The following is a 25245-nucleotide window of genomic DNA, read 5'->3' on the forward strand; positions in this document are numbered from 1 at the left end:
TAATATCGCTCTCTGCACTTAAAGATATGTGACAACAGACGAGGTAACTCTGTGGTGACACTGGTAAACATTATCATTTTTACAGAGTTGACAATTTAGTCAACATTGAGTCAATCATGCTCATGCATCATATTTAGGTTTATGTGAACAATTAGTAAATGCCACAGTGCTTGAAAATTCGTGTGCGTGCGCGCCCCCATGTATGTTTGAGGTCATCAACACAGGAATTTTCAACTTGAGAACCACAACGGAGAAGTACCAATAATGCCATCCATCACCAGTGCTGTGATCTGTGACAGTCTCATCTACCCTCATCTGCTCCTTTCCTTCCCCAAGCAAGAAAATGGGCGGGGCCGGTGGCTCCCCACTGCAGCCCAGCGACGGTCCCGCCTCCAGCTTGGCTGTCCTACTAGCTACTTGCGACCTGGGGCACCGGCACTGGGACTACGGGGAAGGAAGTCGTGTTGCACACGGAGGATCCGGGAAACGAAACCAGGAGCCACGGTGAGGTCACTTCTAGGCCTCCTTCCAGCTTTCTTCAGGAAAGGTTGTGCAATGGCTGTACCCGGCAGCCGAGAGGCAGACAGGAGGAGAGTCGCTGCCCGGTACACGGTTCCAGGACTAGGGCTCCCTCGGGGCTGCGCGTTCACAGCGACAGTCAGATGGTGGACGCCCTTCTCTGTCGCCTACCAGGGCGGGTCTGCCTGGATTGTGTAGAAGAGACTCGCGCTGCCTCATTCTTTTTGATGGAGTGGGGGAGAAGGGCCCGGGAAGTAGAGAGGACCCTCGCCAAGGGGTCCTAACTGTTTCGGTGGTAGCCCTGGCCTAGCCCAGAGGCAGTTCAAAGGCAAGGTGAGTCCTGCCTGAGAAAACCCGGCCTGGCTCTCCTTGCACACAGCTTCCCGGGCTTCATAGCTCAGAGAGCTTCTCTGAATTGAGGCCAGAAGGTGAGCTCAGAGCTTCTGCCAGCATCATGGGGTAATAGGAGGAGGGAGTAAGTAAAGCTGCTAGCTGCCACTGAACAGCAAACAATAATTGGAATTATGGCTGCAGCTCAAACTCTGCTTGGCTATCCAGAACACCAGATGAATAGGGAAGACAGAGCGGTAGGTGGCAGGTGGGTGAACCCTTTGCTTCAGAGTCACATGTCAGTTTCAATCCTGTCTCTACTGTCTCACAGCTGTGGACTCTGGGCCAGTGTCTTCACTCGTGTTCCTTCAGTTGCCTCATCTCTGAAATCTCTAAAATTGTGTAACTATTACAAGAACCACCAAATTAAGATAGAGCATTGTGTGCATCAATATAAGGTGCAGGGGCCCCATCTGGCACTGCAGAACATCCCAGGGAAAGCTCGCTCCCATTATTACAAGCATTTGACAAAGTGCCTGCTGCTCCCAGCTGACCTTCTGACTCCCAGGTGGCTTTATTGATGCACTGGCATTCCTGGAAGTCTGGGCAGGACCACTTCCCAGTTCCAGGAATCGGCACTCAGCATTTCCCATTTCCCAACTGGAGACATGTTAGAGAGCCGCAGCTTGGTGAGAGGTCTTAGGCAGATCGGAGCTCCTTCCCCTTCTTGATCCTGCCTCACAGCAGAACTTTCTCTTAATGCCACCCTGGCACTTGCAATAATTGTATGGCTTTGAACAATGAACATACTCATGGGAATGAAAAATGAAATGAGTGGGTTTCTATGTTTGGGTAGAAAACCATCCTCACCTCCAAGGAGCTCTCTCTCCTCTGCTCCCAGATCTCTCATTGCCTGAATGAGCCAAAATACTTCCAGCCTCAGGACTTGTGCTCTGGAGGTTCCCATAGCTAGAGCACAGTCACTCCAGATACAACCCACACCCAGGACACCACCCAGTGGATGGTTATAGACATTTTTCAACTCAGATCTGAGTTGCCTGACAATGTCACTGTCACTATCAACTAAATCATTGCCCTCATAGCCCTTTCTTCTAGCATCATTATTTTTTACTCAGAGTACTTAATGTATTGTAAATATTTAAATACAATTATATCTCTACATATGTATTTTACATGTTTATAATAAATAATAAATATCTCATATTTGTAGTAACTGTGTTCCATGTTTTCCTAGTGTCTGATATAGTGATTTGCAAGCCCTGCGCCTTCAATTAATGTTTCTTGAATAATAGGATACAAGCTTTATACTAAGTGAATATTTATAAATTTGTAAATGAATATGTATGTGTACATTGTGTATCTATATGCGCACATAAGACTATTTGAAGAATGATAGATTTAAAAAAGTACTTAAATTAATAAGCACTAACAATTGTTATTTCCATTTTCCAAGTTTTGTTTTAAAAAAGTTCTTAGAAAAAAGTCTTGCCTATCTAAGTAAAATTTACATGACCACAAGAGTAAATTGAAATTCAAGCCTTTTCAGTCTTATGTAATGACAGTCTTTTAAAATTTTTTACTGAAAGTTGGCCATTTGGGAGAATGTCTTTATTTTTTCAATGAGCATGAGTGCCAAGAACTTGCCCCTGGAATCAGGAATCATTTAAGTTATGTAGCTAGTTATTTGTATGATGTTAAGTAACCATCGTATATTTACTTACAGGCTTAGTTTTCTCATTTAAAGGTGATAAAGTAAACACCTCAAATTTATGAGGCAGCAGTGGGTTGTCCAGAAAGGCTTTTCAAGAATAAATATGCAATGAGATGGGGTTGTAGGTCGGTGGTAGAGCGCTTGCCTAGCGCGTGTGAGGCACTGGGTTTGATCCTCAGCACCAAATATAAATAAATAAATAAAATAAAGATATTGTGTCCAGCTACAATTAAAAAGAAAGGAAAAAGAATAAATATACAAATCAAATGAGAAAAACTGACTTTGAAGATCAGTTTTTTTTGTGTTTTCTGGCTGTTTGGTTTACTGCTTAGTTTTTTAAACACTTGGTCACTGCAATCTCATTTTATCCTATTTGATATAGGATCTGTGTTTTAATTCAAGGCTTACTACAAAGTAACTATCCCAAATTGGTTCTAAGCCTATTTTGTCTAGTTTTATTGAACCTGAAATACAGAAATAGATTTTTACAGGAAGACTCCCTGTTATAAGATTACAATTATAATCAGCCTCGGTAAAAGGCCTCTGTCTCATATTTTACAGGTATGAGCAGCGATGTACTGAAATGCTCACCATCTCTTATCATGTCCATATTTTAAAAGACAACAGTTATTGTTCCGCTTAACTGTTACCCAGACCACAATGAAACCACAACAGACAAAATGGTTTTCTCTTCAGAAGTTAATCAAACCTTCTTTGAATGCATGCAATTTACCCACAAACATACTTACAAGAATATGGAAATTATTTGATTTTTGATTTACCTCAACCAATGTTGCCTTGTCTCATTGTCCTACTCCCCATTACTCTTCTTCCCCGCAAACAAAGTCTTATTCTCACTTATTGATAGGGAGCTAGAAACCTGAACTTCTGGTGAAAGTTTTTAGAGGAGTAAAGTTGTGCAAAAATAATTTAAAACATACACCATCATATTAGGGCTTGAGAAGAACATGAATTGGTTTATCTTGTGTTTGGGTTAGAAAGATTTGTTCTTAGGCAGTTGAGAAGTAAATTCAGAACTACAGCCCAAATTTAGTTTATGCCAATTTTATAAGGATAGTAATTTTAGGATCTTCTAAAATTATAAATGCTTCCTTTTGGGTTCTAGATTTTACATTAGTACATTTTGAAAGCATTCAAACAGAAATTTCAAGATCCCAGGAAATGGATCAAATGGTTTAGCTTTATCAAAACACAAAATTTCAACAAATTGAATGGACAGGCTTAATGAACTTTTAGTAGCAACCCATGAATAAAGCAGTTTTTTGACTAAAAATAGAAAACTTACACTGGGAATGGCTGAACAGTCGGTTTTTATAAAGCAGCTTAAGAGGGAACTATGAAACCATATAACATTAAAGACAAGTTGGCAGTAGGATGAGATGGACATCATTAATCTAAGTACATGTCTGAAGACAAGAATGGTATGAATATACTTTGTGTATAACCAGAGATATAAAAAACTGTGCTCTATATGTGTAATATGAATTATAATGCATTCTGATGTCATATATAACACAATACAAATAAAAAGACAAGTTGGTTGACAACTGGTAACTTCAGGTTGCCCTTCTTAAAATAGTAATGGTGGGGGACCTGACTATGCTAACTAAAACCAGCTCTTTGCAGTTAACAATCTTTTCCTGATTTCTAGAAGCTCAGATAAACAACTTAGCTTCAGTTTGGTGACATGGAATTTTATCATGAGTGATTCCATTTTGCTTTGGTCTGTTAGGGCTTTGTGCAGGAGTTCAAACAAAACCAAGAGCTTGCAGTAAGTTTTATTTGACAATGACGATATGAACTATGAAGCTGGAATTGGATATCCTGTATGTTGTTTCACCCTCTCCCTCTGTTAGAGGTTCACAATGATAAAATAGCCCAAAATAAATTTAACAGTGATGTACTTAGATGTACATAGTAGGTAATAACTCAATTTTCTACAAAGCTGCTCCTAAACAGAATTAGGGAGAAATGTATAATTAGATTGTGAAGAAGTTTTGTATTTTTCTTGGAGTAATTATGATTCCAATGGCACAATATGATTTTGGTTATAGACTTGCTTTCTTTTGGTAATGCATAAATATGTTTTCTTTTTCCATGAAGTCTTTTTAGCATTTGTTTTTTAGTAAGAACACTGAAAGCAGTTATTTAGTTATCATGTTAACTTAATTAACTAATTTCACTAGAACATAGCTCAGTCATTTTCCCCAATTGAGTAATATTGTGCTTGGAATAGGTCCATGATCCATTAGAGTTATGTAGAGAAACAGAACAATGCACAGTTTTTTTTTTTTTTAATAAGAAATTGGCTCATACAATTTTTTATGCAAAGTCCCATATTCAACAGTCTGTAAATGGGACACTCAGAAAATCCAGGGATGAAATTCAGTCTGAATCCAAAGATCTGAGTACCCGGGGAGTCAATGATGCAGACACCAACATGGGTCTGAAGGCCAGAGAGCCAGAGACACTGAGACCAGAACACAGACAAAATGGCAGGAGGAGTTGGATTCCTCTTTCCTCTACCTCTTCTTCTACTCAGACTCTCAAAGAGTAGATGAAGCTCACCCACACTGTGTAGGAAAGTTTAATAACTCATTCCACAGATCCAAGTGCTTGTTTCATCAAGAAACATTTAAACACCTCTGGAAATCAGGTTTAATCTGAGTACACTCTAGCCAGTTAACACATGAAATTATCCATCACACGTCTACCCTTATCAATGTGTCATTTATATGCCTCTCCTAAAGTGTAATTGAACATGCACTGGGGTGTCTTCCCAGAAGAGGACATTAAGTCCTTGAGTGACTTTTACTCTTTTCCTTGTTATACCTTAACTTAAATGCTAAGATGTCAGATTTTAAAAATCCTTGAACACTGTGATATATCATCTGTACATCTTATGTTACATGATATGAGATCAAGAGTGTAGGGAAAGCACACACACATTAGACATAGCTAAAAGTAGAGGAAATAATCTTATCATTACAGTCCTTGTTTCTGAAACTGGTCACATGATCATAACTGGTATCTATAGCTTTCTTCTACTGCTCTGTAATCCCCTTTTCCTCCAGCAAGCACCTCTAGAGGTACAAAGGTCAGTTAACATATTACACCAGAGCTTATGATGTGCCATTTTTAATGGCTGAGATATTGTGTGATTACTAAAATTCTAAAAGCCATAGGAAAATGAGGACGGAAGCTTTATCATCAATAGTGTTTCACATACTGAACTATAGTTGAAGATGTAATAAAACCAAACTGGGATAAAGAAAGTAAGCAGGGAACAAATGCACACTATTTTAGCCTATGTTTTATTTTCTCTTTCTAGAATTTCTGTTCAAGATGAGAATGATCTCTGACCAAAGCACACATCAGGGCTGAATGTTTCAGCTGGTACTCATTAGACAAGGACCCAGATGCACAAAATGAGTCAGGCCTTTTCATATTTTTTGCTCGAGTTGTGCAGTACAGACCATGGGGTGTGGAATTTCTAGAGATAATCTCCCAGTGTGCACTGGGAGTTCCCCTTTCTTGCTCCCCTGCTGGTCTGTTCCTGAATCCCAGCTCAGAGGCGGGACACTGGACCATATGCTTCCTCTGGATGTGTAGGTCGTGAAGGCTGCAGTTTTTAGTTTGGTTGCCAGTGGGGGGTTACAGGTTTACAGTGTTCCTTCATAACTTTTTACATCATTGGATCTTCTCCCCAAAGGCTTTTAGAAGGTGTCTGCCATCATGGGCCACCCAACAACTTCTGAAATCCTACTCAAAGTAGCATGGGAAATAGGGCCCGACCCAGAGGTTTAAAGGACTAGGTGAGGATAGAGGAAGTTAATAGAGAGGACTATTCCATGAATGTGACTGTGTAGTTTAGCGCACCTTGTTTCAACAGTTATATTTGAACTTGTAGATATTGTGCTAATATCAAATCTTCTTTTTCAGGACTATGTAAACCATGGGCAAGAAAAGTAAGTAATTTAAGTGTTTTCTTTCCTCCCTGTATTAAATCCTTCCTGTATTAACTTGTCTTTCTCATGTCGTTTTCTTTCTTTTTTTTTTTTAATACTTCTGAAAGGTTGTCATTTGTATCTGTGTTTAGGTGTCTAATGCTCAGCACTTCTAAAACCTTTGTGAGATATAAATGACAGATCTCACTTTTTTGCTCAGAATCCTCCAATGCCTGCCAATCACACTTGGAAGAAAACACCAGATTTTCCTAAGGGCCCAGAGATGAGCTGTTTCCTACTGTTCTACTGACAGCCAACCCTATTCTTCTCTTGATGATGCTTCTGTTTTCCTAACATGACACATTCATTCCCAAAGTCAGAGTTTTTGCATTTTTCTTTTCCTTCCTCTTGGAACTGTTCTCACTAGAACTTTTCCCTTGTTATCTTTTGGGTCACAACAGGAATTCTATCTGCCTAAAGTAACAGCCTCATTCCCTGCTGCCGACCCGATGTGTTCTTTTTTTCTATCAGGTAAATCTGAAAATGTTTTTGAAAATTTATTTTCTTACTACCCAAAGATAACTGTCAGCAGCCAGAGAGCATCTGCCTTCTTGATAACAGTTTCTCCTCATTCTTCAATGGATCCTGTCACATTACTGATCATCTGTAAATATTCTTTTATTTTAAAAGAAATAAAATCCAACTGGGCATGGTCCTGCACACCTGTAATCTCAGCAGTTCAGGAGGCGAGGCTTTGCTAAGCAACTCAGTGAGATCCTGTCTCTAAATAAAATACAAAAAGGGCTGGGGATGTGGCTCAGTGGTTGAATGCTCCTGAGTTCAATCTCCACTACCAAAAAAAAAAAAAAAAAAGGAATGAAATCCAATAGTGATATTTGTAAGTTGCTAATATGTTTAACTTGTTTGTGAAGTCTTGTTTTTTAGTGATATGCAAATTCATTTTCAGTTTTCCATTCAAATTTATTTTCTGTTATAGGTATTTTTGCATGTCTCAGTGCTGTAATATTGTGGACCTCAGTCTTTTGAAATGATATTCCATTCCTCAGGAGTTGCTAGTCTGTGGACTATGCAAATAAGCTAATGAAGCAGCACTGCAAACACACATTTGCATGGAACATAAAGAACATACTTACCAAATTTCTTCCCCTATTCTGCTTCATAAATACTCATGAAATGCTGCTCTAGCTTTTTGCCTTCTTTGTTTTCAAAGTATATTTTTTCAGATAACTGAAAGTGCAAAATTTAAATTTCTAACCAAAATATTATAATTGATTTTTTAAAAAATTATTAAACATAACTTAGAAAGAATACTCGGCAGACTGAAATCCCAGGCAAACTACTAACCTAGACAGGTGTTTGGAATCAACTAAAAGGAATGCCATCCTTTTCTCTATATACTGAGCTTTCTCAATGATAGATAGCACTATAATATTTGGACTGGACAATTCTTGTTACCTGGGAAATGTTCTTGGTAGTTTCAAGTGTATAGCAACATCCCTGGCTCCTTCCACACTGAAGTGAAGATGCTCTTAGAAATACTGACCCGTGACTTTATTTTGGGTTTCCCAATGACAACTCTGATTTTCATGAAGACATACCAGAATCTTTATGCAGGTTACTCTCGGTCATTGTTGATGTTATTTTGCACACTCAGGTATGAAAGCATATTTTCCATCTAAGATGGAAAGGGAAATCTAAGAGTGGAAGGAGAAGGCTGTGGCCAATTCTATTCACAGCCACCACCCTCAAAATAGAGGAGGATGTGAAACCAAGCATGTTTTATGTAAAAAGCTCTGAAAAAATAAAATCACACTTTAAATTTCACAGACATAGGATTTCTGAGTCAGAGTTTGATTTATAGATAGCTAGGTAATTCTGAAAGGCTTTGTAATTCTATTTTTTTTCTGTGTAATTACAAATTATTTCTCTTTTTCATATTTTAGAAACTTTAGGCCAGTCTGGTAATCCAGAGCCCGAGGATTCCTCTCCTGGGACCACAAGTGGTTACCCAGAACCCTGGGCTGACATTCCACTCCCACCATATAGCTTTTCACAGTTTGGTGGACCTCCAGGGACACTATCCATGCCTGTGCCACCACCTCTGAACTGCCCACCTGGATTAGAACATTTAATTCTGGTAATTTCAAATACATAAAATACTCACAAAAAACAAAACTGTGCTTCCAGTTTGCTTACCAGATTAGTTATAATGATAAAATGATTAATGATAAAAGTTATAATGATAAAAAAATTAGTTATAATGATAAAGCAATTATTTTCTTTTTATTAATTATCTTTGGAAACGGTAACATCATGTTTGGTTAATAGATCACTCCAATTCTTTTAGATTCAGTTTACTTTGAAACAAAATACGAATGTCTTTGCTAATTGAGTTTTCTATTATCTTGCATATAGTGTATGCTTAAAATCAAAAGCAAACACTTGTTTAGCACTATTTTCTAGGCTTTGTTCTAAGCATAATGCATGTATTGACTGAATCCTTATACTGTGTGGTGTATAGAAGCTATAATATTCCATTTTACACAAGATAAAGCTGAGATCCAGAGACAATACATAGCTTGCTCAGTGTGTAAAACCTAAGGAAGCAGGACTGGCTCTTTTATCCTGGTACCTTGATTCTGGATCCCATGCCCTTTAATATTAATATTGAATAATTTCCTTGACAGGTGAAAAAAACTTTTTATAAGTCTTAAGAGTTCAGCTTCAGTAAGTGGTACCAAAAAGAGTGTTTATGTGTAACATATTCTTATAATTATTAAAATTACTTTTTAAAATCAATACTATGTTTATCATAAATATCAACAACAAGGAAAAAGAAATGTTGAATTTTGCAGTACTACATGATAGCTTACTTAGCAATGTGAGTAAGTAAAATAGCACTATGAAGGTAAGTAAAATACACTATGAAGTTCTATATGTCTAATCTATAAACAAATAGATATTTCCATGATAAAAACTGATGTTTGCGTAAATGAATTGTCTCTTTCCTACTAGCTTACTTTCTCACAATGCACTTAAGTAGTATTTAACCACTCACATCTTTCCACAAAATACCCTGAAATGTATATATTTTTTAAAATCAAGGTCATAAAATATGTTGAAATCTTATTTACCACAAATGATGATATCAAGTACACTTAAAAGAATACTTTTGAAACTTGCAGAAAAATTCTTTAAGTGGATTAAAAATTTTTCATATTTTATACACCTCATTTCAAAAGAGCCCTGTGCTCTAATTTTTATAAATACCAGAATAAGTCAATTTTAATTCACTTAAATTTATCTTCATCAATAGTGAATACTTTCAAATGCATATTTTCAATTTAAAACATGTTAACTATAATTTTACATTAAAAAGTAATACAGACTATAATAAAAATTTAATATGAATAAATGTTAGCATGTAGTACTAAACAATGAATTATGAATATTGATTGGTTGGCTGAAACATTTGAAATTCTTAATTTTGTTTTTACTCTAATAGATAGATCAGTTACTGGTTCAGCAGCAAGTTGAAATTCTGGAAGGTATGTATTCACTGTGTTCTTCACATTTTTAGAAAGACAGAAGGTTAAGCCGATGAAACCATATGAACTCCCACAAATACAGCACTCTAGATGACATAGGATGATAAACGTATTAATGTGCAAATGTCTCTTCAGAATAAGCAAACCAGGAATGTTATCAGCAATTCATTTCTAATCAAATAAAATTTATATAAGTGTTATTTACAATAGTAAATGTTGTTATAGTAAATGTTATTTTTATTGACATCTGTCCTTATGACGTAGAAACTAAACTAGAAGAAAACTATCAAGATGTAATTTTGCTCTTCTCCTTCTCTCTCTCCAAGTCATTCTAAAAGTTTTTATCATTTTACTGATTTCTACAAGCTCAGCTCTGTTCTCCCAATTTGAGATCACCTTGAGAATGGCACATAATCACGTGTGTTAGTTCAGCTGCTTTAGTACATTTCCAAAGTGAGTGATCTTCTGAATTCAAATGGGGATTTTTGGGAAAAATTGTTGTTCATGCCCACAGTTTCTCCTGGGATGAGATGAACCCAGTGGAATGTGTGGTCCATGGGCTCTGGGTTCCCTGGGGATTATGGGGACAATACAGGGTTGGCAGATGCTCACCACAGGTCTGGATGCTTCTTCCTGCAAGAGCGCTGCTGCTCCTGTGTGGGCCCAATGTATCCAGGGCTCCCAGGTTCAGGAGTAAACCTGCAAAGCCAAAAATACCTCAGGATGTTTGCCAAGGAAAGAGACCCAGGTAGATGCATGAACGATGGCATCCTCCTTGCAGATATCAAGGCATAATAGAAACTCTGGTGGTTTGTTAGGACCCATATTCACCTTTTCCACTGGTAGAAAGTTGTATTCCACTAGTAGACATTAGAACATGAACTGTATTATCAGAGTAATCAATTTTGTCAAAATGCACAATTGTCATCTTTCACGTTTAAATTGCTTATTAACCATTAGATATTTAGAACGTTTTGATGTGGTTTCCATTCTTTAAAATAACTTTTCTTCTTTAGAAAGGAACAACTTTTTAAATAATTTGTATTCTGAATTTTAAAAAAATTCTATTCTATGGTATACATTACTGGGATTATAAAATCCAAAAGGCCAGTCACTATATATTATATAGTATTCCATTTCAATTTTTTAGATATATATAAGCTTTATGTATATTTCAGTATATGTCTTTAATGTAGAATATATAGTGACAGATTCACTAGTTTTTAATTCTTAATTTTAAAAAGAGATATCTTTAAATTCATCTGTTGTGAGTAACATGAAAAGTACTAGTTTATTTTTGGCATCTGAAATTATGACAAGCACTTAAACCTTCGCCTAACTGAAAACTTAATAGATTCTAACAATATAACTATAGATGCTTTTGATTTCATTTTTTTCCCATGTAACTGAAAGGAAACTTGAGATTTTGAAAGACTGTTGATCTCATTTTGCAGACACAAGTATAAAAGTTTTGAGATTAAACTATGTATTCAAGCCACAAGTTGGTTAATAGATGCCCTCTCAGAAATAAATTTAATTTTTAAAATTAGTTTTTAAGCTTTTTCAAAAACCTTAGCTTGTGGCAGATGTTGTGACTAAAGATAGTCCTTTAAAGGCCAAGACTAGGCCAGTTTGAGTCCCCTCAAATTCCTTGAGAGAGGCTACAGTGATAGGACTTGTGAAGGACAAATTCAACTGTTCAGGGTCCCTCTGGTTGCACGTAAGGTTTCCACCAAGTGGATCTATGTGGAAAGTTCTTTGGTAAGGTGACATTTTAGTGTCAGCATCCATCACTCCTCCCTTTCCCTCATGAAACGATGAGCTACATGAGGTGCTGCGTTCACCTTGGGATGCCCACCATCTAGATATTTCGAGTTGAAGCCCTAGTTCCCTAGCCTGGTCCTGTCCTTTCCCTCCTGCCTAATACCCATCTCCCACTTCTCACTTGTCAACACATCCTGCTGAGCTGAACGAGGGTGCTGTGCGCCTGATGTGATGGTCTAATTCACCTTCCACTTTCACTCTCTCCCTTTTGACATGGGTCCATTGAGAGCAACCCCCACCCATTGCCACGTTGCTCAAACACGAAGGCAAAAAATAAGATATAAATATGGTTTATTAAATAAATCTCCAACCCATTGTTTTGATGTAGTATTTCATAGAATATGGATACAGAAAACATCCTAGAGACCCTCCTTAACATGTGAAAACTACCACTACGTGAACATTTTATCTATGTAGCCGGTACCATTGTACCCACCTGCAGCGCGATACCAGGAGAGTGACTTGTTTTCTTTTCCATATTTCACATAATGATTCAAATTCTTTGTACATTAATATCTCTTCTCACCCCTCCCCTTTGCATTTTTTTTCTCACTCTGATCATCTCTGAACAATTTCCCTTTTTCATCTTTCCTCTTCTACTTGGAATAGCATTCACCACTGATCCAGCTAGATATTGCAACGTCTTAAGACATATTCAACATTTTCAACATATTGGTGACTGTGATTTCTTCTTTTTTCTCTTTAGCCATCACAGGTTTCGAAACTAATAACAGATATGAAATAAAGGACAGACTGAAACAGACAATCTACTTTGCTGTGGAAGATAACGATTGCTGCACTCGCAATTTCTGTGGGTATAACAGGCCTTTTACCATAAAGATCCTTACTCTTTCAGGTCAAGAAATTATAATTCTGAAGAGACCACTACGATGTAATAGCTGTTTCTTCCCCTGCTGCCTGCAAAAGGTCTGTGAGCAATTGTTAGAAAAGTCTGTGAAGTAGTTCAGTAAGAATTTTCACCCTTTCATGGAACTTGCATAACCAAATGAGATCTAAAGGCAAAGTGACCATGAGCTATAGAGTTAGTATTTAGTCAATTGCATAGGAAGGAAGGCATGTAACCAATAGTCCTCTGTCTCTAAATAGTTTTCCCCATAGGGTTGATCAATAGCTCAGAGATGAGAGAATTCTTTATACCTTATACCCAATGACTCTGATAGGCATGATCAAAATTGATGGAGTTATACCTTTGAGAATATCGTAGAATACCATTTTAAGAGCACATAGAAGAAGAAATGTGTGGGATCCCATGGGTCTGCAACTCAGTCATCCTATACAGATTGCTGAGAAACCAGGACACAGAGATAACACAGTCAAACAGTTATTCGAGGTCTTAACGCTGTACTTACTTTGAGAGGATAGCTGAATTATTCCCATCAAGTGATTCCTATCATTCATTATTCATTAATTACTTTGCTTTCCACATCATTTGGGATAGGAATAATTTAATACAAATTTTGGACTCAAAAGAGTTGGATGGGAAATGCTGTGCAGTTGAATAGTGCAGTTGAATAGTGCATTGACATGTATCCTGTTACCTTGAACTTTTCAAAAGGTCATTCCAGGTGAGCACAGTCAGGCACCATCATGCTCACCCAGCTAATGAATAAGTCAAAATTCCAGTGGCTGGATTCTTTTCATTACAGCAGCATGCATGGTCATATTTGAAAATTGCACCATTGAGCAGAGATCTGTCCGTACATATAAGCCAGTGGTTTTAGAACATGCTTTAGAACACTATGTGTGCAGTCTGCCTGAATTTCTGCTCATCTCTTCCATAAACCAAAGAATCTGGTGCCAGTTTATTTACCCCTACCTTCTTCAGTCAGGTCCTCTATAAAGGATGAAAAGGAATAGTACTGACCTAGTGAGGATGTGTTGGGTATTTCAATATCTGACATTGAAAAAGTGCTCAGTAAATGAAAGCTACTAGTAGACATTATGACACTGATAATTATATTCACAAATGTCCTTTTGCTTTTGTAGATAGAAGTTCAAGCTCCTCCTGGTGTACCTATAGGTTATGTTTCTCAGACCTGGCACCCATGTTTTCCCAAGTTCAGTGTTCAAAATGAGAACAGAAAGGAAGTACTGAAAGTTATTGGTCCAATTATGGTGTGTAACTGCAGCGCCAATATTGATTTTGAGGTAACAGATGTGATGGTTTGCTTTCCTAATATAAAAAGAATCTATTTTTTCACAAGATGGAACAAATATCTTAAATAAGTATTTGTGTACAGATATTTCAAGAGAAAGAAACTGTGCTCATATATTTACTCTGGGCTCGAAAGACATTTATTGATCCAGTTAAAGGTCGGTATTGATTATGCTAAGTGAAGAAAAGAGAAGCAAAGTCATGTTAAAATAAATAAGCCAAGTATCTAACACTTAAACATTCTTTCTGTGCGGTGACACTGTATATTATTCATTTTAAATGGAATGCCAACCTTGACAACTCCATGATCTGTACTTTATCTATATCACAGTTTCATAGGATTACCACATACCTCGTTTCATGTAAACAATTAGGTCATTTCATTCAGTTTTCAAAGTCAGAATCCAACTGGTAGTGTGTTAAATTCATTGGCTATTTTTTAATTGACATTTTTATGACGCTAAGGCTTTCACATGCCAGAAATGTTACGACTGTTATTTATCCATGTCTTGTTTTGGATTCTTTATAAGACCACATAAGTTTATATATATAGAAAATGTGCGCCTTTTTTGTTAAATTTATTCCTAAGTAGCTTATCGGTATTTTTTGATGTTAAAGAGGTATATTTATATTTTAGATGTTTATTGCTAACATTGAGAAAAATCTTTGTGTTTTTACTTTTCATTCAGTCACGTGTTTGCATTCTAGTGTGCAGGAGGTGTTTCTCTTTTGTTTACTTGCGTTTTCTATGTATAGAATTGCAATATAAATGGGATTGGGAGCTCTTCTAATGTATACATGCTGAATATCTCCTTTTCTTCCATGCTATTTTCAATAGCAAAGATGAATATAATGGTAATAATGGAAATACTGGTAAATGTTTTATAATTCTAACTCTTTGCTATAGTGTTTCATAGTATTTTTTTCATTCCTATTTCACCTAGACGAATTAGCAAGCTTTTTTGTGTTTCGAAAACGACCCACACAGAAAATACTTGGAGTTTATGGACGACATGGTGATAATTGTTAACAAGAATGTAGGTACAGAGAATGTAGAATTGGAGAGTTGGCTCCTGACAGAATTTCATTCACAAAAATAGGGTGACAGCTAGATTTAGCTCATGAACCATTGCTCACTGATCCCAGACCTAGATTCTTATTGGGATTTACTACTCAATTTTCAGAAAGGTAGAATATTATGGTCAAGAGTTCAGACTCTGTGATAGACTATCTGAATTTGAAACACATGTCCACAAATTCTTGCCTGGGTGATCTAAAACAAATTACCTAACATTTGTTCACCTCATTTTTTTTTAATATAAAAGTTGGGTATAATACTACATGTCTTGCAAGGTTTTTAAGAGAATTACATCACCCCATAATTGAAAACCCTTTACATGCTATGCATATACCAAACATTATATACAAATACCAAATTAGTAACTTAGAAATTGCTTTTTAAGCAACCATTCCTATGATCAGATGTTTTTAATTGCAAAGATATTCTAGTATTTTAGGCTATATTGTAGAACATTCTTCTGATACATACCTTGGCTCTCTGTTCCACTGTTCTTTACGAATAGTGATGTTCACATTATGACTTTGGTATTCTTTTTTAAATATCTTTATCTGTTATTGATATTAAGTTGATGGATTTACAAGTTTAGTACTACATAATACACTGTTCTTTTTGTTTTTGTTTATTTTGGTACCAGGGATTGAACTCAGGGGCACTTGACCACTAAGCCACATACCCAGCCCCATTTTGTATTTTATTTAGAGACAGGTTCTTACTGAGTTGCTTAGTGCCTCACTTTTGCTAAGGCTGGCTCTGAACTCGCAATCCTCCTGCCTCAGTCTCCCGAGCTGCTGGGATTATAGTTGTGCGCCAACGCACCCAGCTACACTGTTCTTTTTTATTTGCACTTTTGATATCAAACGTGCATTTTCTCCCCACAACAACATTCTCCAAGTCTCCAGATACCAACTGGGTGTCCTACAACTCAGTTTAATAATGACGTTAACTATCTGACATTAGCACAGACCCTACAGGCTAAGGTCTCAATCTCAAAAGACAGCCTGATTTCAGACACTAATCGCAAATCCAAAATTTCCTGCTCTTCTGACCAGCTAACGTGGGATTTCCACAGCTCCCTTTACAGTTTTGAAAATTTGCTAAAACTGCTCATAAGATCCAGGAGCCCCCTTCACTTGTGCTAACAGTTTATTTCAAAGGCTATTGTAAAGAATGGAGATGAATAGCCAGAAGAAGTGAGTGGAGCAAGGGTTCAGGGCACCCAGCCCTTGGAGCAGGGGTAGAACATGGAGGTGTTCACCACCCTGGAGAGACTCTGAGCATCCATGATGGACTAATCCATTCTCTACTGGTGGGTAACTCAGTCCCCAGCCCCTGTCTCACCACTGGAACTCAGTGAGGGACTGAAATCCAACACTCCAGTCATCACTAGATCTTTCTGATGTCCACCTTCCATGCTAAAGTGAAGCTATCAGGGATCTACCCCCAACACCCATCTCATTAATGTACAAAAGTCTTTACTCAGTAGAGTCCTACTGGATTTTGAAGCTGTGTGCCAGGTATCTGGGACCAACACTAAATGAAACAAGATTTTGCCTATCATCCTTATCATTGAGGAAGTTACAGGGTTATAGTAGCCCTGTGTGTTAGGAAGCAGGGACAAAAACTGGACACCTTTTCTTTGGCAGCACAAGCACCAACTTATTTCCAGAGGTCGAGAGACTATGTACAGGAGAATTTAGGGTTTTTTAAATGTTCTCTAGAATTTAGCAAAATACCATCTATCATTTTTCAGTTATTTGTGTTCTTATCCTCCCTAAAAGTGATATTTCCTACTTGCATAAATTTTAGTAAAATTTTCAATTTTTTGCTGTAGGTATCAAAATGGGGAAATAGATCATTACATTTAGTAGTTGGTTGACAGAGCCTGGTAACTAAGCTATCTTCTGGATTGTTTTCATTTATAACAATGTTTCAAAATTAAACTAAATTTAGATAATAAAATGGAAAGTTTTTCATGAGTTGCTTTAAATACTCAGATGACAGCTACCAAAGGAGAAGACACCAAGTTATGCAAGATGAGATCTCCTGAGTCCATTATGCCTCACTAGTGTTGCATAACAAGTAACCCCTAAAACTCAGTAGTTACAAAATACATTGTCACATGCTATGGGTCTGCAGGTCAGCTGTGTTTCTGAGGATATACTAGGTCTCAGAGAGATGGACTGGTTTCAGGTGGCCTCAAGTCTGATCCAGGAATGTTCACTCTGGATTTGTAAAAGCGGACGTCATCTGGATCCAGTTTTGCTCGTGGCTCTTTACCTGATACCCAGAGTGAAATCACTTAGCCACATTTTAGGTCCCGGCTCATGTCACATATGTGAACAGTGCTTATTCAAACAAATGAGAAGGCAAATCTTCATGGTCAAGGATCACTGAGATGCTGCAGAGGGAAAATTAAACAGATATTTGGTGAACAGTAATCTGAGTTTCATATTAAAAGTTTATTCCAGGCTGTTAAGAACCCATTCCAACAGATGCAGATAAAACAAATCAAGTGGTTTTAATTTCTCCATTGGTATTTAGCTGGTCCCAGCCCGAGGCAAGGGCTTCAGGGGATGCTTCTAGCATAAGGGGTGCTTGGTTCAGATTAGAAAAGGACACACTTTCCTGGGGTAGGTGAAACTTCCTGTGGAGGAAGCTTGGTGAACGCTGGCAACGTGCATCCTCACTGTCTACCTGGATAAGTGCCTGTGTCTGTGCACACGTGAGTCCACTCTACATGAAGATCCTCAGCTTTACTCAGTCATATTTTTTTACAATTCTTCCTTTTACCAAAATAGAAAAATTTCACATTGGGGTCTTTGATTCATACTCCTTTCCTTTTTCTTGTTCACCAACCCCACCTATTAAACTGTCTGTCCCACCCTTGACCTGATGGACTGCGCTCATCAAGGTGCTTATAGGTCACTGCTGTGAGGTCAGGCAACAGGTGGCAACCAACAGGAGGCAGGTTTAAAATGGCCAATGAACGAGGCTTTATTTATCACTACCAGGTGGAACTCGATCAGACCCACAGAGTGGACAGGAGGAGGGTCTGATGAGAAACTGGACTAGAATTTTATGGGGCTTGCGGCAGGAAGGGAAGGGCTTGGGACAGGAAAAGGGATTTTTAGAGTTGGTCAGGGGAACTGGCTGAGATCCAGGTTTGGCTAGGAGATCCCGCTGATTGACCGGCGGTTCCTTTGGTGCCTGATTGATGTTTCTTTGATGCTCACCGGCTGGTTGGTGCTTTGTTTTTAAGTCACCGCCACCGACCAGACAACTTCCTTCACTCAAAACTGCCAATCTTCTTTCCTAGATAATTAGCAATGTATGTTTCCCAATAGTGGATGGGAAGAAATCCCTACCAAATATTTAAACTTTCAGACTATGTATACTATCTGTGCTTCCTAAAGTAGAAATCAGAGACATGTTTTACTCAGTACCTTTCTGACAGCTTCTAGAATGTTCATCAAAGAAACATTTCAAAATTTTATACATTTCTGCTTCAACTTTGATGTGGATCAATTCAAATGATTTATTATTTTCTTAAGTAAGACAAAATGTTAGATTTCAGCAAAACTATAATTATCCTTTTTCTGTATGATGAAACAATTTTTTCATGTATCTATAAATACGCACAGGAGCCTATTGCAGGATACAATATTTGTATTGTAGTGAGGGATACAATATTTGTAGCTACATGTAGTGCATAATTTTAATAGACTATTTACAATATTCTATACAATCTGGATTATATAGATTGTTTTATTTAACTCCAGATTTGAAAGTAGGTTTGTTAATAGTTTACTGGACTTAAGACTTATCTTTTTGTTTGTTTTGCTTTGCAATTCAGGTTAAATCTCTTGATAAAGGAACTGTGGTTGGCAAGATTTCCAAGCAGTGGGCTGGTTTTATCAAAGAACTTTTTACAAACAGTGATAACTTTGGGATCCAGTTTCCTTTAGACCTCGATGTGAAAATGAAGGCTGTGATGCTTGGGGCCTGCTTCCTCATTGTGAGTCTGTCCTTTCTGATCCTGGTTGTAGGTGGTTTCTATCTATAATGACTGCCTATCTAATGCTGGCTTCAGTATCATTGTGAAGTGATTCAATGAAGTGTGCATTTTAAGATGACCGTAAAGGAACAGGTTCTATGCAAGGGTTCCCACTTAACCCTATCTCTGAATTTCTATTCAATGCTTACACTTTGGATTCACAAATGCCTAATTTTTGTCCAAAGGGCCTGGCACTTTCCATTGAGAAGAAAAGAACTTTCTATACAGCAGAGGTCCTGGTTTGGGGGTAATAATAATAATAATAATAATAATAATAATAATAATAATAAAGTTGATGCTTAGAAGAGGAATTTGAGTTAAGACTTACATGCAATAAAACTGTGAAACATGGGGATTTTATCTTGATTCCTTATTAAATGAAATCATGTACTACTGAAAACACAAAACAAACAAACAAAAAACAAAAACAAAAACAAAGAACCAGGCCATACCCCAATTCAACTAAGTCAGAAGCTCAGAAGAAAAAGGTTTGTAGAGCATCCCAGGAACTTCTGGCTGTGTAGTCAAATTAGAGGATTAATGGGACCAAGCAATGATCTTCAACTTTAATGCACAGGAGAAAACACAGGTAGTTTTCAAACTCTCAATGTCCAGATTGTATCCAAATGTATTAAGCATAAATCTCTGCAGCTGAGAGGGTCTGCAGTCTGTTTAGAACTCCTAGGTGACTCTGGTGTGCAACCAAGGTTTGGGCCCACTAGATAAATACCTTAAACATTGATTTGATTTGGGGATGCAATCAGAAAAAAAAAACAAACTAATAGTTAAGGATATACAACAAAAGGATCTAATTTCTTCAACAGATAAATGACAAAGAAAATTTAAAAATAAATATACAGAAATTTGAGAAACATCAACCTAATTATAGTTTGTGGACCAGGTTTGAATACTGATTTGAACAAACTAATGTAATAACATTTTTGTGTTGTTCAGGGAAATTTGAATATTGACTGGCTATATGATGGTAAAGTGGAATTATTAATTTTTTAGATGTAGTAATGACATTGTGTTAGGTAAAAGCAAAACTGAATCCATATCTTTTAGAGGCACATACTGAAGTATTTCAGAGGATGTGTTTTAAATAATATTGGAGATTTGCTTTTAAATAATGGTGGTGAAAGCAGAGAGTTCTAGGAAGTTGAATAATTAAGCAAATATGATTATGTTAATAATTACTGAACTAGGTGAAGAGTCACTGGGACTTTATTATACTATTCTCTCTAATTTAGCATATATGTAATATTTCTGTTAATAAATATTAGTTTAATTTTTAAGTAATAATATTATTGTGATATTTATAGGGTTTGCTATGAGGTTTTGATATAATATACAATGTGGAATGATTAACTCAAGCTAATGAATATATCCTCAAGTACCTGTCATTCTCTTGGGGTATGAAGATGTAAAATTCACTATTTAAGGAATTTTGAAATTTGCAATATGTTATTACTAACTATGGTCTCAGTGTTGTGCAATAGATCACTAAATTATATTCTTCCTAAGTGAAACACATTTGGAAACTTTGATGTATCTCCCGTTTCATTTCCACAGTCCACCTCCTAGCCCCAACTTCTGAGAACCACCATTCCATTCTCTACTTCTGCAATTTCAGCTTTTTTAGATACTACACATAAGTGAGATTGTGAGAATTTTCTTTCTTTCCCTGGTTTACTTCACAAAGTTTAACATTGCCCACAACAGAATTTCCTTGTTAAGGCTGTATATCCGTTTTGAATGTGAATCATATTTTATTTATCCATTATTTTTTCCTACTACGATTTTTACCTAGGGACACTTAAGCTACAACCCCAGCCTTTTATTATTATTATTATTATTATTATTAATCTTGAGACAGGGTCTCACTAAGTTACTGAGTCTGGCTTTCAGTTTGTGATCCTTCAGCCTCAGTTTCCTGAGCTGCTAGGATTATGAGTGTGTGCCACCACAACCGACTCTATTTTTTGATGGACAGTTATGTTGGGTCTGTATCTCTGTTACTGTGAATCATGCTGCAATAACTATGGGAGTCTAGATGTTTCTTTGGCAGATATCTTTGGCTATTCTTTTGGATAAACATCTAAAAGTAGGATGGGTCATATGTTAATTCTTTTTGAGTTTTTTTGAGCTATTTTCCATAACAACTATACTAATTAATATTTCTACCAAAAGGAATATTCCTTTTGAACACATTTTTTTTCTTTTTGATAATAGCCATATTAACAAGGGTGAGGTGATATCTCATTGTGGTTTTAATTTGCATTTCTCTGATCATTAGGGATGTTGAGCCTTTTTTGCATATATCCATTGACCTTTCCTGTGCCTTCATTTGAAAATTGATCCTTTGCCTGTTTTTTGGGGTGTGTGTGTGGTGCTGGGGATCCAACCCAAAACTTCTACATGATAAGTAAGCATTCTACCACCAACTTATATATCCACAGCAATTTTAATCATTGTATGTGTTTTCTTGCTATTTAGTAGAGTTCTTTATACATTGTTGTTGAGAAGGGGAAAAATTGCTACATATGCAGTCAAGGGGAAAAATAAAGAATGTCCATGAACTTCTGCCCCTTTCATGCTTTATTCACTCAAATTCCTCAATACAATTTCATTCTATAGGTTCTTAATCAAGAAAACAACAATCCTTAATGTTAGGCACTGCAATAGACATAATCCACTCACAGCAAACAATTCTAGATTGATTAATTTACTGAAAAAAATTCTAGATTAATTCTAAGCACTGCAAACACACTTAATCATGACAGGCTAATGACAGACATTCCCTCTGTATGCTAAGTTCAAATGTCAGATCAAAAGTCTTAAGCCTTAGGCTTTAAGTCCAGCAGATGCACACTCACTCAGACTGCAGTGATCAGGTCCAGAACTAAGGCAGGCTTTTCCTGGTGTGGAGTGGACGATCAGTTGAGGAGAGGGTCATATAGAGAAGCTGTGGCTCTCATCAAGGTCCAGATGAGGCGGTAGAGTTCCAGAGCCATGAGGATCATGCAGAGGATCAGGAAACTGATGACAAATGATGGGATGTCAGTTCAGGTCCTCATCAGGATCTCCACCTGGAATGTATCCTTGTTTTGGCTGGCTGAATCCCTGTTCATCAACTCTATTATTTATACTAAATTTGGGGGCTTTTGACTCCCCTTTTTAATCCATATCAGCTACTACTGGATTTCTCCATGACATCATTTACCTTGGGGTCAGAAACATCTGGTCTGGTGGTCTCCACACTGATCTTCTCGCCTTTTCCTCTTATCAGGTGAGGACAGCCTGCCAGGGGCTTCACTCTGTTTATCAGGGTGAGGGGAAGTAACTTGTTTGAGGCCATACTGGAGGGATCTGTTGGATGTGCCTGGTGAGACTGCAGGTTTCAAACTGGAGTTTTTAAAGTGGAGTTGCTTAGGCTCAGGCCTAAGGCCATCCTCACAATTGTGGTTCTTAGCCCCTTTTCAGATGTATGATTTCAAGCATTTTCTCTCAACCCATAAGTTATCTCTTGCCTCATTGGTTGTTCCCTTGTGATACAGAGTTTCAATGAATGGATGAAATCACATTTATTGACTTTTCCATTCAATGCCTGTGCTTTTGGAATCATATCCAGGAAATAATTTTCCAGATCAATGTTATGGATCCTCCCCTCTTACATTTTCTTCTTGTAGTTTATAGTTTCAGGTCTTACATTTAAGTCTTTAATCCATTTTTCATTGGCTATTTTTAGTACCCTGTGTGAGATAATGACCTGGTTTCATTATTTTGCATGTGGCTATCCAGTTTCCTAGCACCATGTTGTGGTTTAGATGTGGACTCCCTCTAAGCTCATGTGTGAGACAAGTTTAGAAATGAATGATTGGATTATGAAAGCCTTAACCCAATTAGTGAATTAATCCCCTGGTGAGGATTAACTGAGTGGTAACTGAAGGTGGGTAGGGTGTGGCTAGAGGAGTTGGGTCCCTGGGGGCCTGCCTTTGGGGTATAAATTTTGTATCTGGCTAGTGGAATCTCTCTCTGCTTTCTGATCATCCTGTGAGCAGCTTCCTCTGCCACACTCATCCTCCATCATGATCAGCCTCACCTCAAGGCTCAAGGAATGGAACCTGCTGTCTTTGGAGTGAGCCCTCTGAAATTGTGAGCCCCAAAATGAAATTTTGCTCCTCTAAAATTGTTCCTCTCTGGTCTTTTAGTCACAGCCACAAAAAGCTGACTATAACACACCTTTATTGACAGCACTGTCCTTTCCCCATTGTGTATTTTTGATATCTTTGTCAAATATCAATTGATCATTAAAAAATGGGTTTCTTTCTTTCTGGGTTTTCTGTCCTGTTCCATTAGTTAGTATGCCTTTGTGTATATGAGGACCATACTATTTGGATTGCTGTAGTTTTGTAACATGTTTTGAGACCAGGGCGAAGGTCCTCGGATTTGTGTTTCTTACTCAAGATCACATGACTTACTCAGGTTCTTTTGTGGTTTCATACAAATATTAGAATTGGTTTTTCTATTTTTTGAAAAATTATATTGGGTTTTTGATAGGTATCACACTGAACCTATATTTTATGCTGTGTTGTATAAAATCTTAGTGATATTGATTTCTCTAATCCATGCTTGCAGTATAGGTTTCTGCTTATTTGTGTCATCTTCAATTTTTTTCATCAATACCTTGTAGTTTTCACCATACAGATCTCTTACATCCTTGGTAACACCTAAATAGTTTATTTTTATACAATTGTAAATGGGATTGTGTTCTTAATTTGTTATACATACAACTCTTGTCATGAGAAAAGTCATATTACTAGAGAAGGACTAAAAAACATTAAGGAAGAAAGATTTAAATAGGAGGATTTCAAGGGGGATTAGAAAAAAGATGACATTCATGGAAATTAACAGAGGATCAACTAAATTCATTCAGAGATCAGGATGTAGAAAGAAAGGATTAAATTGCTACTAAGTGGGGAGCTGACCGCAGAGCTTGCTTGGCTGCAGTCTTTCCTAGATCTACTCTACACTACATTTTTCTTGCTCACAAATGTTTCACTGTGTGTGATCAGTTCCTTCAGTTTTATGCCTCTGAGAATCCATCCCCTGCTTTACCAAAGAAAATTCACATCTGAATTTTTCTTTTTTTTTTTTTCTAGGACTTCATGTTTTTTGAAAATACTGGATTACAGAGACCAAAAATAGGAATATGGTAGTGGATTTGTGAAAGTATCCTCAGAAAATTTGAAGGCTACATATTGATAGAGATCATCTAATAGGAAACCCGGTGGCTGCTTCTTCTCTGTGGAAATCACTCACACCTGAATAAAATGAACCGCAATGCCCACACCTTCCATTGTAGGGTTTTGCTTTAATTAGAGATTGTTTTCTGTCTCTTGCTGCCTTATGAACGTTCGCACACACCTGTGTGAAGGTTCACTATGAATGTGGGAAAAGAACATGGGGGGGCGTTTGGAGTTGTGGCTCAGTGGTGGAGTGCTCGACTAGCATGCATAAAGCACTGGGTTCCATCCTCAGCACCACATAAACCTAAAACTAAAATATAAATATGTTTTTTTAAAAAAAGATTTTAAGGGGGACTTTACATCTAGGAATGAATGTTTATATGAAAAACTGCTTTAAATTTCAATATCCTATCTATATTTCATAACAAAATAAAGTCTTACTAAAGCAATTTTAATAAAAATAACTATTAAATCCAGTTGTAATTTATACAAGAAATCCTAATGCTATGTTGAATATAACATCTATTCAAAAATTTTAAGAAAACACTTCCTGTTTCCTTTGCCATTATGGTCCAATAAATACTACTCAGTGTGGATATTAAGAAAAAGTAAATTTTTTCTCTTTATGAAATCACATTATATTTTAATGCTCCTATTAATCCATGTACTGCTATAAGTATAATTTTCACACTAACAAGACACTAAATTATAAGTGTTAAATTGTTTTCATTAAAAGAAGCATG

General features: G+C 37.0%; 1 protein-coding gene across 2 annotated transcripts; it reads left to right on the top strand.

Moving 5' to 3' along the window:
• The first annotated feature begins 319 nt into the window (after positions 1 to 319).
• On the top strand, positions 320 to 24612 carry LOC107143332 (phospholipid scramblase 1-like). Of its 2 annotated transcripts, none has more exons than XM_048794172.1 (8): positions 320 to 504; positions 6545 to 6570; positions 8514 to 8707; positions 10076 to 10118; positions 12799 to 12869; positions 13950 to 14111; positions 19053 to 19214; positions 24416 to 24612. In XM_048794172.1, the coding sequence occupies exons 2-8, from the start codon at positions 6558 to 6560 to the stop codon at positions 24470 to 24472; spliced, it is 702 nt and encodes a 233-aa protein (XP_048650129.1). In that variant the 5' UTR covers positions 320 to 504; positions 6545 to 6557; the 3' UTR covers positions 24473 to 24612. The 2 variants fall into 2 exon arrangements, with proteins under 2 accessions (XP_048650129.1, XP_015342458.1); XM_015486972.2 differs by having other exon boundaries at positions 327 to 504; positions 12649 to 12869.
• Positions 24613 to 25245: the final 633 nt, after the last annotated feature.

Source organism: Marmota marmota, unplaced genomic scaffold (assembly GCF_001458135.2).
Source record: "Marmota marmota marmota unplaced genomic scaffold, marMar, whole genome shotgun sequence".
Classification (NCBI taxonomy): Eukaryota; Metazoa; Chordata; class Mammalia; order Rodentia; family Sciuridae; genus Marmota; species Marmota marmota.